At 43.7% G+C, this 17,467-nt stretch overlaps 1 protein-coding gene across 5 annotated transcripts in view; it reads left to right on the top strand.

Moving 5' to 3' along the window:
• Positions 1–15,079, top strand: part of IRF2 (interferon regulatory factor 2) — a 39,751-nt gene extending 24,672 nt beyond the window's left edge. For all 5 annotated transcript variants that reach the window (XM_039699834.1, XM_039699833.1, XM_039699829.1 and 2 more), the window contains 5 exons: positions 694–740; positions 4,224–4,335; positions 7,170–7,334; positions 12,336–12,382; positions 13,738–15,079. In XM_039699834.1, coding sequence (XP_039555768.1) covers positions 694–740; positions 4,224–4,335; positions 7,170–7,334; positions 12,336–12,382; positions 13,738–14,049 — 683 coding nt within the window. In that variant the 3' untranslated portion in view covers positions 14,050–15,079. The remainder of the gene's footprint in view (positions 1–693; positions 741–4,223; positions 4,336–7,169; positions 7,335–12,335; positions 12,383–13,737) is intronic.
• The last annotated feature ends 2,388 nt before the right edge of the window (positions 15,080–17,467 follow it).

Below are 17,467 nucleotides of genomic sequence, written 5' to 3'. Positions count from 1 at the left end.
ACTGGGGCAGAGCTGAGCTTGCACCAGTAAGTCTGAGCTTCTACATCAGGTCAGAGCAGGGGCAGCAGCACTGGGTCTGCCAAGGTGCATGACATTTTGTGAGGGTCACATGCAGTATGGCTTTTGGGATTCCCAAGCCCATCATGATTGCATAAACCACTTTTGCATTAATTATAATATGTATTTCCCTACCAGGTTGCAACTATTTACAAAAATATTGGTTGAAGTTTATTGTGATGTCTTTTCACATTAAATCAATTAACAATCACCCTTTTCCTGTAGCTACAGAGAAAGCATCAGAAATATGATGAGGAATATATTTTGATTTTTCTTCCCTTTAGGAATATTTTTCTCCCCCTTTCTTTTTTTTTTTTAACAGGTCTTGTTTTTTAATTTGTCATTCTTCCATATTTTCACTTTGATTTTTTGACTGTGGTTGCTTTCCTTGGTCCCACAGTGGTTCTCTTTTGTAACCTTTTAAAAAAGAAACACAAAGCCAGAGAATTCAAGGTGAATTTTTTGCTGCCCAGGCCTTAAGGGAAGGGTAAAATTAAGCAAAATGTGGTCTCCCTTAACTGAGAAGTCCTGCCATTTTGAGGCTCATTTTGGAACTATTTGTTGGTGAATGTAGAAAGTGTGATGGATAGCTCATGGCACACAGGACTTTATGAAATCTTCCTTCTGTTTTTGCAGGAAAAAAGACGAAATCTGAGAAAGATGACAAGTTCAAACAAATTAAGGTAAGAAGTGTCTGTTTAATGGTGCAAGAGCTTGTGAATACAATCTGTTGCAAATATTTTTTAACAGCCCCAACAGTATATTGTGGTGGGTACTTGCGAATGCTTGTGGTTTGGTTAAGCAACTACAGTTAGCCGGGATGTTTGGGGTTGTTTTTTTTGAAATGTGAAGGCTGTTAAAGCCCTGACTTACGTCATCAATGGACACAGCCCTTGTGTTACAATGCCTGGAGGTTGGAAAACTGGCAGTCTCAGCAATACATTAGCCACTTGTTTGTCTCTGTAAGGAGAAATACAGTAATTAGGGAAGGAATGCTTCTGAACAATAGAGCTACCTTTTGGAGCAGTTAATTTCTGTGTGTAAAGCACTGGAAATTCATTTTCATTTAGGCAAGGGTCAGAGCTGCACCTTGTGCTCATGTTTTGTCAGTCACAAGGCCTCAGCTGTAAAGCTCTTCTGTTGCAGCCTGAGATTTCTGCTCGTTCAGAGCGTGGGCCCAGACTGATGTCTGCTGTCCCTGCGAGGCATGGTGTTTCCTACCTTTCACACCTCTGCCAAGGGCCTCTGTGAGGTGGTCAGTATTACACACCTGCAGGAGCTAGTTCACCTTCATTTTTTTTTAACAAAAAAGCAAATCTCACAGATTTCAGACTCTTAGCTTTCAGTAAAATTGGTGTCCTTGGGCTGTGTGTAGCAGCTGTGTCTACAGTGCAAGGGCAGCTTGGTCTCCTGCTGCTCACCCGTGAAGGGCTGTGCCACCCATGCCTGGGTTCAGGCTCTGCAGCCTCTGGCCAGGAGATTCCCTGGGTCAGGTGAGCCCAGAAATGTGGGAAAAAGTCCTCTACTGGAATGGTTTGGAAAGCTGGTGCTGCCACAGCACTTGTGACTTGTGCAGTTACACATCAGAATGCTATGACTTTTAAATTGTCTTAAAAGACCCACTTGGTAACTGTCCTGTGTGGCTCAGACAGCCACGTGTGCTTGTTATCAAGTGACTCTGGTGGTAGCTGATGTTCAGAGGCAGCCAGTAAAACTGCTTTGGTCAGAGCAGAGCAGTGTGCCAGCACATACACCTACTACCAGTGATACCTGCTGTTAGTTCTTGTGGCTCTGAGCTGGGGCCAGGTAGCATTCTTGTCTGTTCCCCCATCTGACAGATGTGTGCAGTGGCTAGCCTGGATTTGAAGAGCTGCTCTTCCTGTACTCTTAGGCTGACTGTTGAATGTTGAAGGCTGTAGTAATGAAGAAGGGTAGTAGGTGAATTAAAGCAAATGTACATTTCTGAGCATGAAAGCTTCTTATAATTGCTTTGCTTGGTGATTAGAATTCCTGAGATCCAAGTTGCATGTTTTGAATTGAATGCCTTACAGTTACCCTGAAAAATGTCTTATAGTGGAGCCCAGTGGGAGGTTACTCCACGATTTGCCTGGTAACTGCAGTGGGGTGATAGCAGCAGAGGGAGAAGCTAAGAATCTGAGCACAGATCTGCAAAGAGACTTCAGCACAGCAAGAGTCTTGCAATGAGCTTCCCATTGTTGGCACTGCTGGACCCTGTGGGCACCCACAGCAATTGCTGGTGGGCTGAGCTTGAGTATGGTGCTCAGGGCAGTCACTGCTTGTCCCTGTGCATGTGAGAGTCTTGGACCTTACCAAATCCCTGCTCCACCTTAGCAAAGAGGCAAGGAAGTCTCCCACCCGCCAGGTAGGTCTCCTATCACTGGGCTTTTGGACAAACACAGTCTGTCATTACAATTCATTAAATTCTTTTTAAATGAATTCTCAATAATGGGAAGGAAACAGAAATGTCAGAACAGCCCAGATAAAACCACTCTCTTTTGAAACAAAGGACTGAACGGAGGCTTAATTTCTACCTTATCCTAGATGTATCCTTTAGACCATGCAGTTCCACATTGAGAGTTATTTTTAAAACCCTAGTGACAGCTTTCTCCATGCATTTAGCTTAGGCTAGACATCTGAACACTGAAAATTTAGGTGATTTAACACCAACTGTGCCAGTATCTGAGTCTCTGTGGATCTGGCAACTTCACCTGAGTTCTAAGATGCATATTTGTTTCTGAAGCTTGAAAGGGGCTACTAAATAAACTTCTCTGTAATCAAGCCTCAGTAAAGTTGAGCAAGTGCTGCATGCACAGTGTTTCCATGGGGAAACATGCTGTGTTTGCTGTGAATTAAAGCAAACAGCACCAGATACTCAGGGCTCCAGTGTGCAGTTCTAAGCTATCTCTGCAGTTGTGATCCTCAATGGATCAATAGCAGCTAATTTTATCTTTTCAAGCTCTCCAAGTCTTTGACCTGTGGGCCAGCACAACTGGTGCATCTCATCAAAGACCTAGTTGCCATTAACACTTAACTCTCCACCCTTCTGATGTGCCAGGAATGTTGCAACAGGGTGCATGTTTGCCTTGCTTTAGTGTCTGGGAAGGTGCTTGTGTTGAAGTGACAATTCTTTTTGAGTAGATCACAATCACAGCATGTGACATCTGGAAAAATCCTATCACAGTGCCCCCAGTATTTTGTCCCAAAGATAACAGTTCAACAGTACTGGGATGGGCTGGCACTGCAGGTCCTGAGGCTTACCTTAGCCTGCCTTTGATGAGATGCTTTAGAGCATTGAAAATGAGCATGGTGTGGACAGCTCTGCATCTCTCTGTGGGTGTCTGGCTCAGCAAGCAGGGGACAACTTGCAGCCTTGCAGGGCTGGTAGAATAGGAACAAAAGACTTTAGACATTGTAACCAATAAACCTGTGAGAGAGTCAGTGCTAGGAGGAAGTTGCATGTGTAGAACAACCTTTTTAAAGAAATCCTGAGTTAATGGAATTAATTTTTTGGTGTCTACTCTGAAGGGATTTTTTTAGATTCCCACTCGAGTATATCAAGCTTACAGAGAGGCATTTTGTGGAAAGCTCAGTCTGTGTAGAACAGGTGGTGTTTTCCAAATGCTGTTGCCCTGTGGTAATGTTTATGATGTGATCTGAAAGGCTGTATTTAGTGTAAACACTTTGGTTTGCTTTCAGGCTTGCTGTAGAGAAAAATTAAGGCTAGAATTTAGTAATTGCTGTACAGAAAATAAGACTTCCTTTTAGAGAGTGCAAAGAGATAGAGCATATTTGGAAGGGACTGAGGATGAATACTAAATAGAGTACTGTTTTAAAGCAATGTTTCTTCCTTGTTTGTTTCAAATGTTAATCTCTTGTAGTAAATAGCTTACTGCTTCCTTGCTCTCTGAAGGCTTACTCTAAATTTGAAAATTAAAAATAGCTTTCCTTTCAAAGCACAAAATTTGGAAATGAATTAGTCTTGGGCTTCTCCTCAGAGAAATATTTGTTCTAAGACAGTGTCTTACAGAAAGCAGGGGGTATATGGCAGGCAGAAGTGATGGGATTTATTACCATCTCAGAACAAAGAGATGAGCTATCTCCTAAAATAAAGTAATCCTGACCCAACTGTACTGTTTTCATTCTAGCAAGAGCCAGTTGAATCATCTTTTGGGATGAATGGGCTAAATGCTGTCACTTCTGACTATTTCCTGTCCTCCAGTATAAAAAATGAAGTTGACAGTACAGTGAACTTTGTAGGTAAGTACTCCTATGCTTTTTTTTTACATACTAAGTACACAGGTGACTTCAAAAATCCTTCTGGTCTGCCAGACTTGTCTTTCCATCAGCATTTTGCACTTCAGGGAATGCCATGGTTGCAGCCAGGTAGCCCCATTTCTCAGCAGCCTAGGCCATGAAAGATTGTGGATGCAGGCCAGCCCCACCACCTTGCAGAGACTGTGAGCAGTACTGTGCCACTGGGGTGGCTCCCTTGAGAGTAAAGCACTTACAGGCACTCTTAGCTGGCTTCTCATGGTGGGGACTTATTCCACAGGGTAGTCCTCAGCCTTGAAGAGACTGTAGCCAATGTCATGTGGGAGTTAAACTGCAGTCAGATGACAGTTTGCCGTTGCTTAAAGCAGAGGTTTGTATAGAATACCATTTTATTTGGAAGTTCAAACCAGCAGGCAAAATGTAGAAACTTGGTTCTTTTCACGACACCTCAGTAGCAGAGATAGTTTTTAACATCATTGAGCTAATGAAAAGGATCATCAAAGACTGCATTTAGAAACTAGTACATTAGAAATTAACTGTCATCTCAGCATGTGAATAATTGGTCATCAGGAGAATTGGACTGGGCTTTTGACAGCTCTTTTTTGGCTAAGGTTGTCATTGCAGCAAGAGCTCCTAGTAATATGTCCCACATACCATTTTGTCTAGAATTCCACTTTTAAATATGACAAATATGTTAGTATTCTGCTTGGAGAGATGGCAGAAATCATGTGCAGTGACTATTTTTGATCCCCATTTTTTAGGCCGCAGGGCTTTGCATAGTCATTCCCCTGAAGTACTTGTGTGGCTGAAAAGTTTGTGAGTAGTTTTGCTCTCTTTATGGCAGTTCATGTAATCAGCTGTTGCTTTGTAAGAGTATTAGAACATGCTCCTACTGTTAAGCTTGAAGGAGTAGCACCATAGTGCTATTAGTGCTTCCTGTTCACTGACTGAGGATCAGGTAGGAAGCTGTCATCCAGTGTTGTTTAATTATTGAGATGTGAGGTGTGTTGCTTATCCAGACTGGAGAGAGAAGCTGTTACTTAGGATTGTAGGAAGAGTTTTAATGTAAACAGGGAGAAAAAGGTAAAATAGAATTGTTCTGCAGACAGACAGGAAATCAGCTGGAGGGGATGAAAGACAAACAGCACCTGCAGAGTTTCTGACATGCGTGCAGCTCACTGGAAACTGTGGCATATTGCTCAAGTGAGCAGTAGTTTTTGCTGTGCATTTTATCTCTCAGGGTGGGTAAGAATTTTTCAGGTATTGAGGAAAGAGATAAAACAGTGCAGATGGCCGGCTCATTCCCTGAGTGGGTTGCGCAATATTCGTCTCTCCCAGATAAAAAATTAACTGTGTGTGCCCTTGCGCCACTCTCACCACACTCAATAAAAGCTGGTTGCTGAGAACCAGGAAATGGGAAATAAAGGTGACACAGAATATCTGAAACATAATTATAGTAATTGTAGTGATTAACTTTAAAAAAGTCTATCTGGTATGTATGTAATTTTCTTTATGCTGGCATTGTTTCTTAAAATACATGTCTAAGTTTTGAAGATTTTCCAGTGGTTACCTGGCACTTCACAAAGCAAAATAATATGCAGCTTTTCCCTGGGAAAAATACTTGCCACTTTACTTTTTCAAAAAGCCTTGTGTAAAGGTAGAATGCAGAGTGAATTGTGTGTATAGACATGTGCATTCATGTTTCTCTTAGTTCATGCAGGAATAGATGCTATCTTTTGACTTTTTCAAATTTAATAATTAGTATATTCAGGTTACTTAACTGGAAAATTGCAAGATCTGTTGTATTTCATTGCCTACATGTTTTTCCCCTCATGGGTCAAGAAAAAAATGGACTGTTTGAACAATGCAGCATTGTGTTTGTACAGAATTTAGCCTTTTGTTCCTTGTGAAGCTTTATGTTCAGTGAAAAAATATCTATAGTCTTTCTCTTGGGTAACTGTGGTTTCAGGTTAGCCATCCTCTGAGATGGCTCCATCCCTGTGCATTCTTCTGATCTAACTCGTTGGCTTTCAGTTCTGTGCTGGATTAATGCATTTGTGATGTGTTCAAACAGCTGGGATTAAAGGAGGAGTTGTACAAGACAGAGGAAATTCTGTCAAGCAGCCTCAAACGAGTGAGATTCTGGCTTTTACCATACTTCTGCTTTGCTCAGTAACTTCTTGGTACCTTGGTTTGTCAACCTTTTTCAAAAGGTTGTAGTGTAGAACAACTAATATCTGCAAAGCATTTCAGGATGCTTGGAAAGCATCACTTTATAGAAATAAGTAACACTCCTTTGATATTAAATTTCATGTGCTGTTTTGGTATTAAATATCCTGTGCCTGGGGGAATAGGAAACCCCTCTGTTAATAACTAACCAAACTGTAGCTTTCTGTCACAGACTGTGGGGATTGCAGTAGAAATTTATTTTCTGCGTACCATCGATGACATTGTGAGGGTCAGTGACAACAGCCATCTAACTGGAGCAGAAACTTTTCATAGATTCATGTCATATGTACATCAGAGTCCCACAGTGTTTTGCTTGACCCCATGGCCAGGTTTTTGCATGCTAGTTCTGGTCTTCTGTTGTATAGTTTACATTATAGCATTCAGAGATCATGGGATGGTTTACAGCTTGCTTGTTGAGGATCACAGATTTCCTTTAGAACTCTTACTGAAACTTATATCCCCTGAAAACAAGTGGTGGGCATGGAAAAAAGTGCTGAGACTATTGAAGACTCAGATGCCAAGCAGGCTCTTAGAGGTTCAACAGGGTTGAGATGTTATCAGTAATCAATTTTTTTGTTTCTAATCCCAAGTTGTAGGACAGCCACACCTTGATGGCAGCAATGAGGAGCAGGTGATAGTTACCAACCCTCCTGATGTTTGTCAGGTGGTAGAGGTGACAACAGAAAGTGATGAACAGCCCCTCAGCATGAGCCAGCTGTACCCTCTACAGATCTCCCCTGTCTCATCCTATGCAGGTAAGCAACTTGGTATTTCTTTACACTCCTTTTTCTGGAAATGTTGGGAAGACGCTGGGTAAAAGACGGCTCTTCCAGGCTAGCTAAAGAAGATTCAGAAATGTGTACCTATCTGCCTTCTGAATTGTTAATGAAACTCAAAAATGCACAGTCCTCTGCTCATTTCCTTGGGAAACAACTTAACAGATCTGAGTTTGGAAATGTGAGCTGCAGGTTTTAGCTTGTGAGTAGTGGAAAAAGAACTTTTTAGGTATAATGCAGAACTCTCTTAAGGGGGGATTTTCAGTGGTACAAATGACATGCCTCCTGCCTTACTAAAGATCAAAGGTCTTTTTTGATCTTTGTTTACTCAGTGTCTAGCACAGTGTGCAGTGCTAAGGGCTGCACTAATGGTAAATATGCAGATATGGAACTGAGGGCCTGTGGGGAGTGGGTCTGTCTTGCTGCAGACTAGAAGAGCCATGTAGTGACTGATAAAAAGTGATCTTTCAAACAGCAGAGCTGTGGACATCTGGCTTCCAACGTCTGCCTGCCATCTGGATTCTGTGATACCTAAAAAGAGGATGAGATAACAGGCTTCCCCCTACTCCCTGTGAGGGTGGTTATGGTTTCCCTTTTCATTTGGCCCCTTATTTTCTTATAACTGTAAGAAGTCTTTGGCACTCATTTGTCCCTTATCCAAGTGTAACAGTGTGTTCAGAAGTTTCTAGGGGTGAACAGACACAAATGTATGTGTGGACATGCTATATAGAGTTCCCACAATCATATAAGTCTTATTTCGTAGGAAGCAGGACAAAGTAGACATGTAAAAGTAGAAAAAGTTTCAGATCCAACCTGTCCTTTCTGTTTTAACATGGTGCTAATTTGCAAGCCTTAGGAGACTGGGTAGAAATACAAATGTCACCTTTTAAGGTAAATTTAAGTATAAATAGTTCTCCATGCATTTTATTATTTTACACATGGTTTTGCCTTTGATTTATTAGGCTGAAATTTCTTCCAGACACATTTTTATAAAGTATGTGTTTCGTAATTTTTATCTTTGGGCCCAAGTGAATAGTATGATGTTCCTTTTGGATTGTTTCCACTGTTAGTCTCACACATGTTGATAAATGATTATGCTTCCCAATGTGTTTAGTCTGCAATGACCAAAGCATTTAGAAGACCTTTGCAAAGCATAAGGCAGGGAGATAGGAGAGTGCTTAAATTTATTAGCAGAAGGGAGACAAGGCCTTTGAAACATCTTTCCTCTTTACAAATGCATCTTGGAAAACTTTTCCATCTATGTAAACATGACAGTGATGGAATCTTTTATCTTCAGCAATAGGATGTAAATTCTTGAAATGCAGACAGAAGTCACTGTCTTGGTTTGGAAGTCATGATGGTTTCTTGGAGTGGAATGATGGTGACTACCTTGACATGAGCAAATCATGACCTACCTGTCCTAAGGCATTGCCACCAGCCTGCGTAAGGAAAATGACTGAATTACTTCTGCTATCCCCTTATGCTGTCTTAGTACCTTGGTGGCCTTTAGTTGTCTTAACTTATACCCGGACCTGTTAGCCCAGAACTCAGATAAGAGTTTCATGCCACTGGCATGCTTTTGAGCACATCTCAAGGCAGCTCTTGATGATCCTGGCTACTGTAGCTAGAGGCCAGTAAGAAGTGAAGTACTGCAAGTCTGTCCTGGGAAAAGTCTTATTGAATATATCGATGAGCAGAAGATATGTTGGAGACATGTTTGTGAGCTTCGGAAGTGACACCAAATAGGGCACACCAGTCGATATGTCTGAGGGCAGAGCCATCATCCAGAGAGTCCTGGAGAGATTGCAGGAATGGGTCAGCAGAAACCTTATGAAATTTAGCAAGGGCACATGTGAAGTCCTGTGCATTGGAAGGAAGAGATCTTTACAGCAATAGTGGCAGGGGCCGATGGTATGGAGAGTAGCTCTGCAGAAAGCTGGGTAGGCACTGAGCTGAGCGTGAGACGCCAGAGCACCTCAGCCACAGAGAAGGCCACCAGTTTTCAGGAGCATGGCCAGTAGATCTAGGGAAGTGATTATCCCCCTCTACTCCACACTAGTTGTGCTACTTTAAAAGTACTGCATCCAGTCTTGACTCCCCATTGCAAGAAACTTAGAAACAAACTGAAGCAAATGCAGAGAAGAGCTACACAGGGCATGGCCTTTCACTCTGTGAGAAGATAGAGGCACTGAGGCTTGTTCAACCTGGAGAAGAGATGGTTTTGAGGCTTTCAGAGCAGCTGCCTCTACCACAGGGATGTTCCCAAGAAGGCAGAGCTGGGCTCTTCACAGCAGTGCATGGTAGGAGGATGAGAAACAGCAGGCTAAATTGAAACAAAAAAATACAGTCCAGCTGGATATAAGAAAAAGTATCCCTGCTTCACCATGAGGACAGTCAGGCAGTGGAGCAGGATACCCAAAAAGATTGTGCTGCCTTCATCCTCAGATGGAGGGAAGGAGGCCCCAGGCAACCTAATCTAGTCCTGTAGCTGGCCCTGCTTCGAGCAAGAGGTTGGGCTGTAGACTTCCTGAGGCCCCTTCTAACCTGAATTGTTCCATGAACCACTTTGTTTTTTTTAAGGATATATTTGCTCTTGAGGCTGAAGCAAGGACAGAAGTCTGTTTGTTAGAACCCTGAAATTTCTAGAACACTCTTATGACTATTTCTGCTTTGCCTTGCTCCACATAGACCTGTATAGAACCACAGGAACTTTGGCTCTGTGCTTGTGGGTTTGCTCTGTCAGGTGCTACTGGCTGAATGGCAGGAAAGAGGATGACCATAACAGCTGTGCAGGAACAGTTAGTTGAGCTCTTCTAAAACAACAACCAAAAAAAGTAGCCAGATATGTCAGCTGTCCTACATAAATCTGGTTTATTTCAAAACACCTCTGGTTCCTTTCTGAGGTTACTCAGGCAAATGACGTGAGTTGCCCACGTGAGTTTTTTCATATATCCGCCGATGTCTATGAAATCCTTTTGGTTTTTATTACCAAGGCTGTTGTCAGCTGCCTGTTGTGTTTGACACTGATTCAAATACCCTTCTTGATAGAAATAACCTCTCTAACTTTCCATGCCTGTGTGGCCAGCCTCCCTGGCTTTGCTAACTATAGTGCTATCTCTTACTCAGCATTTTGTTATGTATAAACACCAAGAATGGGTTCCTTTTCAGCTGCATCACTCTGTTTTTGTTGTGACATGCTTCTTCATGTCAAGGAATATCTGTAACTTGTCTCTATGTGGATTCCTTCAATTGATTCTGTCTTCAGGGCTGTTTCTCCTTTGTGTGAATTAATTTTTCCTCTCCTCCCCCCAGTATGGCTTAATTAGCCAGCTTAGTCACATTGGCACATCTTTCTCTGCCTGGGTCAGTGAATGAGAAGCCCTGCAGTGCATTAGCTTCACAGGGCATTGCAGTTAGATTTAATGTTTTGGACTATTCCTCTGCTTACTGCACACTGTGGTGGAGACTCTGGCACAGGTGAGGTGCTGGTTTTGGAAGCAGCAGTCTGGAGTAGCTGGGCTGGAGTAAAAGGACTTTGGGTACAGTTTAGATCCTGGGGGCTGAAACAGTGGTTCAGCCCATTGGTTTACAGTCTTCTGCCTAAACCTAATGCCTAGTGAAGCCTTGAGAGGATGGCAAGGTACTGCCAGTCTCTCTGAAGATTTGCAGGGGCAGGATCCACAAGGCATGAGCCATGCACTCTTAGCACTTATGTCCTGTGCAGAGTATGAGAGTGGTCTCTGGGAAGGCAGAGTTGCAGGGACTGTGCAAAGCAGTTTGCTTGGAGTAAAATGTATAACACAGCTGAGAGTGAAAATTGGAGCTTCAGAGCTCTCTTGTCTGCTATGATAATTCATCACATCATTCCCTGAACTGTGTGATTTCTGTGTTCCTTGTGGATAAGCCCTGTCTGTGCAGCCCTGCTGTGGGGGTTGGAGTGTTGGTGTCCTGATAGATGCCTAGGGTTATCCTCCCAGGAAACAGGACACAGTGCTTCAAAACCCCACAAGCTGAAGGAATCCTGCAGTCCAGGCCTCCGCTGCATTGTCTGGGGACCCAGTGGCTGTGCTGAAGGCAGCAGCCATCACTGCAGACTGAAAAGAGGGGTTTTTGCCCTGTCTCAGAGGTGTCTGAGGCACAACCACTGATGGGCCAGGAGCCTGACCCTCAGACAGCAGGAGACGTGTCTTCAGGCACATGTAGGCTTGAAAATACAATAAAAATTCCTGGATTTCAGCCTTTTCTGCAAGGGAGGGCTGCAGCTGCAGGAGGATGTGAAGTTCCACTGGAACTGTGCCCCTGTATTTGTGCTCTGGTTCAAGTGAGGAGGGTGAGGGAGGCCATGTGCAGTGGGGAGAGGTGGTGGGGCTGGAGACTGTGGTATTGCCACTTGTTCAAGTGAGGGGTGAAGGGCTGAGAAACAGGCTAGGGAGTGGTGGCAGAAGCAAAACCATTCCAACTGTACCAGAGTATATAAACAGTAATAAAGCCCCAGAAGTGACAACAAGCCCTTGAGGGAGCAGGCTGAGATAACAGCCTGTTCATGAAACAAAACCACATTTATCTCCTTTAGAATGGAGTTGTTACTGATTTTGCCAGGAGATAAAGATTTGGACAGAACTTTGTCTGTTACAGAGCCTGAAGTGGCTGTAGAGTGGCAAGGGAGAGGGGGCATCCCCTGCTTGCTGGGATTCTTCACAGAAAGCACAAATCTACTTCTTTCCTCTCTATTGCTGTCTTTTCCAGAATACAGACAGGTTAACTGTGATAACCATATGAATTTACCCCAGTTGTTCAAGGCAGCTGTGCTGTCTAGCCCTGCTGTGGCAAGGTCTTCATGCTTCTCCATTGTTTTCTGGTTGTTTGACTTGACTCTGTTTGCTTCCACTTGTTGGACATACATCAGGCCTCTTGAGCTGGAATTTGTTACTATAGCTAGAACAGCATGAGTTTCATTTTTGGTTCTATTTTGTTTGACAGAAAGTGAAACAACAGACAGCGTTCCAAGCGATGAAGAAAATGCAGAGGTAAGTGCTTTCTGGATTTTTAGCAGTTTGAACCAAGGTCTCAAGATCCATGCCCTAAGATATTTTTACCCCTTCTTTACTGCAACTCTGTCTACCAGTGGAATATTCATTTTGGTAATAGCTACGGGAGAAAAGCAGACCAGGAAGGTCCAGGGGATACAGACATTTGGATGATTGTCACAGAATGAATATCTCTACAAATTAACTTCTTCTCATCTGTCCAAACAACAAGATTAGTTTGCATAATAAGATGTTCTGCAGTGCCATCACCAGTGCCAACTAGTATGTTAACATGATGCATTGACGTTGCTGGGTAGTGAGTATTTTATCTTAGTTGAAAGCTTGCTCACTTCGTTTTCCTTAAATGGCATCTGAACTCATATAACTGGAGGAAATGCTTACACTTATGACTGAAATGAAGCTAGAATGTTTGAGGTAGGTGGGGCAGAAAGCTTTCCTGAGCAGTCACTTCGGTATTGCTGGCTGAAAAGGAATCCATGGGGAAAATAACCTAAGCTGCACATATAAAAAACGCCACTTGCCTTTTATTTTGGGGTTGCCATCAAGGCACTGATCTCCATGTGTACTTAAAGGCCAAGTGAAGTTCATTGAGGGCTCTTGGATGCCCTGTGCTCCAGCTGTATTTTTGCATAAGGCCTTTTGCAAAGCTCTCTCCTGCTGTGTCCCCCACCAAAGGCTCTCTGAATCCTCCTTGGAGGAGCACCAGTTGTATAACAGCACGGCTAACCCACCTGGTTTCTGGTGCCTTGGCTGGGGTGGTGCCCATATGCAGACTGCCAGCCATGACTCCACACAACTTCTTCACCAGGACACGCCATTGCAGCACCTGTGGTGGGCAAACAAGTGGGTGCTCATCTTGCCTTGATGAACTTCTTCCCTGTGATGAGGGAGGCGCTGTTAAGTGGCAGTGGTTTCCCAGCAGCCTCACCTGTATTGCTGGCTTGGATAGTGTTGGGTCTCTGTGCCTGCCTCTTGGCAGGAAGATGCTCTCTCTGGTAACAGAGGAGACATTACCATTTGGAGTTCTAAATGTCTGTATCCATTTTTCCATCCATCTGGCATCCTGGGAATAAGGTCTTTATTTTCCATTCAGAAGAGCAGATAGTGCCTCTTGAGTGCTGGAGAGCAAACAAAATTTAAGCACATGACTTAAGAAAAGGAGAAATGACTGAGAGACATCCTAAGCCAGTGGCTAGAGGCTCAGGCTCCTAGAGGCAGGATAATTCCAGTGCAATATGTGGATATTTCTATCTTCATCTTGTTACTTGGAGTACTTCACGAAGTTGTGTACACTTATACAGTCTTCCTTTCTTTGTTTCTTCCCCCATTTCTAGGGACGACTTCATTGGCAGAAAAAAAACATTGAAGGCAAACAGTATCTCAGCAATCTAGGAATGAGGAACACTTCTCATATGCTTCCCAGCATGGCAACTTTTGTAGCCAACAAGCCTGACCTCCAAGTCACCGTCAAAGAAGAAAGCTGCCCACTGCCTTACAATAGCTCCTGGCCTCCTTTCCCCGACATCCCTCTGCCACAAGTAGTGTCCACAGCCTCCACGAGCAGCAGCCAGCCAGACCGTGAGACACGGGCCAGCGTCATCAAGAAAACGTCAGACATCACTCAGTCAAGAGTCAAGAGCTGCTAAGCTTTGACAGTGTGGTTTTTTAGCTTTGTTTTGTTTGGTTTTGTATTTTACGTTTCTCTAAGAGAGGTTCATCCCTTGGCGCACACGAGACAAACTCTAAAGTAAAGCCTTGGCAATATAAAACATTGCAGTGTCTGACTCCAGTGCCGGAGTGTTTTTAACTCAGGACTCCAGCAGTCAGTGTGTATACCTGAACCCATATTTCCAAGGTTGCTACATAGGAAAAGAACCCAAGAACTTTGGCCCACTCACAGGTTCCAGTGTTTCATAAGAGGACCAACCGACCACAAGGGAAGTGGTGCTGCTGCGCTTCTTGCTGTCAAGGCTCTGATGGGACTGAAAGCCTCAGAATGGGAGAGAAAATGTGAACTAGCTGGAATATTTTTAAATAAAGAAAAATCTATTGTGAATATTGTACATAGTGCAGTACTAGCAAAGTTGCAGTCTGCTTCTGCACCTTATTAAGAAAGCACTTACAAAAGGCCTTTTATTACCTTGCTCTACTTAATGGCACATTGAAGGTCCCTCTCCACCTGTATTCTTTTCCAAGGCTATTCTTGCTAAAGTGTCTTTAAAGAATAGAGGAAGGGAAAGGAAACTAAAACTTTCCGTGTGGATTTCATACGTTCTGAGACTGCTTTCATCATGTTTGTTTCTAATCTGCTATGCTTGAATGCCGCGTGGTACAATAGAAAAAAGAAAAACTTATTACAGAGATATTATGCAAATTCCCAGATTTAAAAAAGAAGAAAAATACTCTAATTCTAACCAGAGCAAGCTTTTTTATTTTTTATACAGGGGAATATTTTATTCAAAGTAAAATTCTAAAGTGATATAATTTTTTTTAATCTTTTCTACAGCAAAATTTATAATTTTAAGATTCAGTCCTTGGTTATCAGCAGTTATGACATCCTTGTGGCGCATTTTTTTTTAATTTTGTAAAGGTGAAATAGCTTTTATGAGCTCATGTAGCAATCAGATTATCCTGTGGATTGATAATAAATATGGTATATAGTTAAATTTTTAATAATCCTTTTGTTTGTCTCATTTTTAATCTTTCAGAAGCCCCAGATGGCATGGGTTTGATAGGTGAATGTGACCTCTCAGAGTGAGCAGTTAGCGTAAGCTGCCTTTGCAATTTCTGGAGCACCCATCCAACAGGATGGGAAGTGCTGTGCTTGAGGCAGCTCAAGGTGGAAACAGCAACTAGAACTCAAAGGTGACTTCTCAAGCCTCAGAAGTAGAGGTTGGAGCTGGGGCACATCTTCAGCTGTTATTCCATGGCTGTTCTTTGAACAAGTTACCTCATGGAAGGGATCGTGTCAAAATCCATCCCCCACCCAAGGCAAGCTCAGCTGTACTTCCACTGCTCCTGAGAGATCCCCATGTGGCTTGCTTGCAGCTTCCTTGTCTGGAAAAATCTCATTTGCAGTTTTGACCAATTAATGGAATGAATCCGAAATCGAGCTGGCATTGTCCAGAGCTTTCAACATTACTGCATGATGCAAGTTGTGATTCCTGGAAAGCTGCAGTGTATCTCAGTAAGGGTGACAATGACTTGCATGGTTCTGGCAGTGGGCAGGCTGTGCCCATTGCAAAGCACTGTGCACTTTGGGCTGGCATGGACAGAAGTTGAGAGCACTCACCCTTTTGCAGTTTTTTAAGCTGTTGGGTGTGACACAGACTGATTCAGGTGTATAAAATGTGTGGACAGAGTGCCCTTCAGGTGTGATTACCATTCCCTACCAGCCTGACAGGTGTGTGAGCTGAGAGCAGTGAATTGGGCTGATGAGCAATAACATGCACAAAAATGGCTCCGTCACAGGGAGACCTGCTAGCTGGTTATTGAAAAGGGAAAGTAAACAGAAGAATTTTGCTGTGTTCTTAACCTGATCCTACAGTTCCAAGTTTCATCACAGGTCCGTGTGAAACTTGTAATTTTGTCACCCACTGCCCAGTGTCCTGGGAAGACAAGGTTAGAGCTTTGGTTAGAGTTGGGAGTAAGAGGAATGCCCAAGCAGTATTTGGAATGGATCTAAAAACTTGCAAGGGTTAAATTTGTGTATGTAAACTTCCTAGTTTCTGTCCCTTCCATTTGGTTGTGCATTTACCTTTCCAGTTTCTTTGTTTCTAAGGCTGATTCAGCTGCCTACATAGAGCCTGACCCCCAAGAGGGCTGCCAGAGCAGAGTGAGGGCTAAGCTGTTTTTGCTGTGTGTCCTGCCTGAGTTGTCTTCAGGAAGCCCAGCTGGTCATTGGGGTGACAAGATGGTTGCCCAAGGGCTGCCCTGGGGTATACAAATGCTTGTTTGCAAAGTAAGAGCTACTACTTGCCAGGAGAAGGATTTGCTGCTCTTAGCATCACCTATCTGAAACTTAGGAGTAGGCAGCAGGGAAAGGCAGGCACCCTCAGCTTAACCCATAAGTTAAGTTTCACATAGCTGAAGAAAGTTATGAGGCCACATCTCTGCTCTGGTCATTCCATGTGAGGGTTGACACCAGCATGCAGATGGCCAGGCAACCTGGCTTGCTGTCCCCTAGATCCTGCAAGGAGGGCAACTGAGTTGCAAAACCCCTGACCCTCACGCTGCTCCAGTAGCTGAGCAGTAGGAGACACACCCTCCCCTCTCTGGGAACAGTGTGTAAGCTTGTCAAAATCCCCTCTTCCCAGGGCTTGTGTGTTTGAAACATTTCCAAGAGGTATCCAAGCATGGGATTACAGTATGGGATATACAGTACATGGGATATACAGTATCCATAGCACTGATCCATCAAAGAGAGCATACACCTTGCAAAGACACCTCTGCAGCGTGCTCAGGCCAAAGGCACTGTGGGGTGATGTAATGCAACAGAGGATTTCTCTGGGCTGGGACATCAGACGTTCATTCTGAAGCCAGGGTTCAATTGCATTTGTTACCTGTGCTTGCACAAAGTGATAAAAGCAATTAAATTGCTATTTTAACTGCAGGTTCAGCTCTGAAACTCTGGGAAGCAGGTGCCTGCCCATTAGCACTACAAGCATTACCAAGTTAACCTTGTGCAATTCTGTGATGTGCTCAGCTGACAAGCCTGAGGAATCTCTGATGGGAGGCTGGTATGGGCCAGGCTCCCCCTGTGCGGCTCCCACAGTGCCAAGGCACTGACCATGCTCAGGATGCCCACCTCACTTCCTTAGATGCCTCAGGGAAACACTCCCTGCCCCTGTGCCCCTCTGGCATCATCCCACCTGGTAGTGCAGGCCAGGTTGGCTTCATCCCTGCTGCCTTAGGTGAGCTGCTTCTGCAGTCTGTCTGTTAATGACTTTTGTCGACTGGATTTATTACAAGGGGCTAGTGAGGGGAGTGCTGGCACATGGGTGGGTGTTTCTAAAGCCAGAGAGGGTGCACAGTCTCCCTGCTGATGCTACAGCAGAAGAAACA

The sequence above is a fragment of the Passer montanus genome, unplaced genomic scaffold (assembly GCF_014805655.1).
Source record: "Passer montanus isolate IOZ18808 unplaced genomic scaffold, ASM1480565v1 scaffold14, whole genome shotgun sequence".
NCBI classification, from domain to species: Eukaryota; Metazoa; Chordata; class Aves; order Passeriformes; family Passeridae; genus Passer; species Passer montanus.
This window is presented reverse-complemented; position numbering and strand designations above follow the sequence as displayed.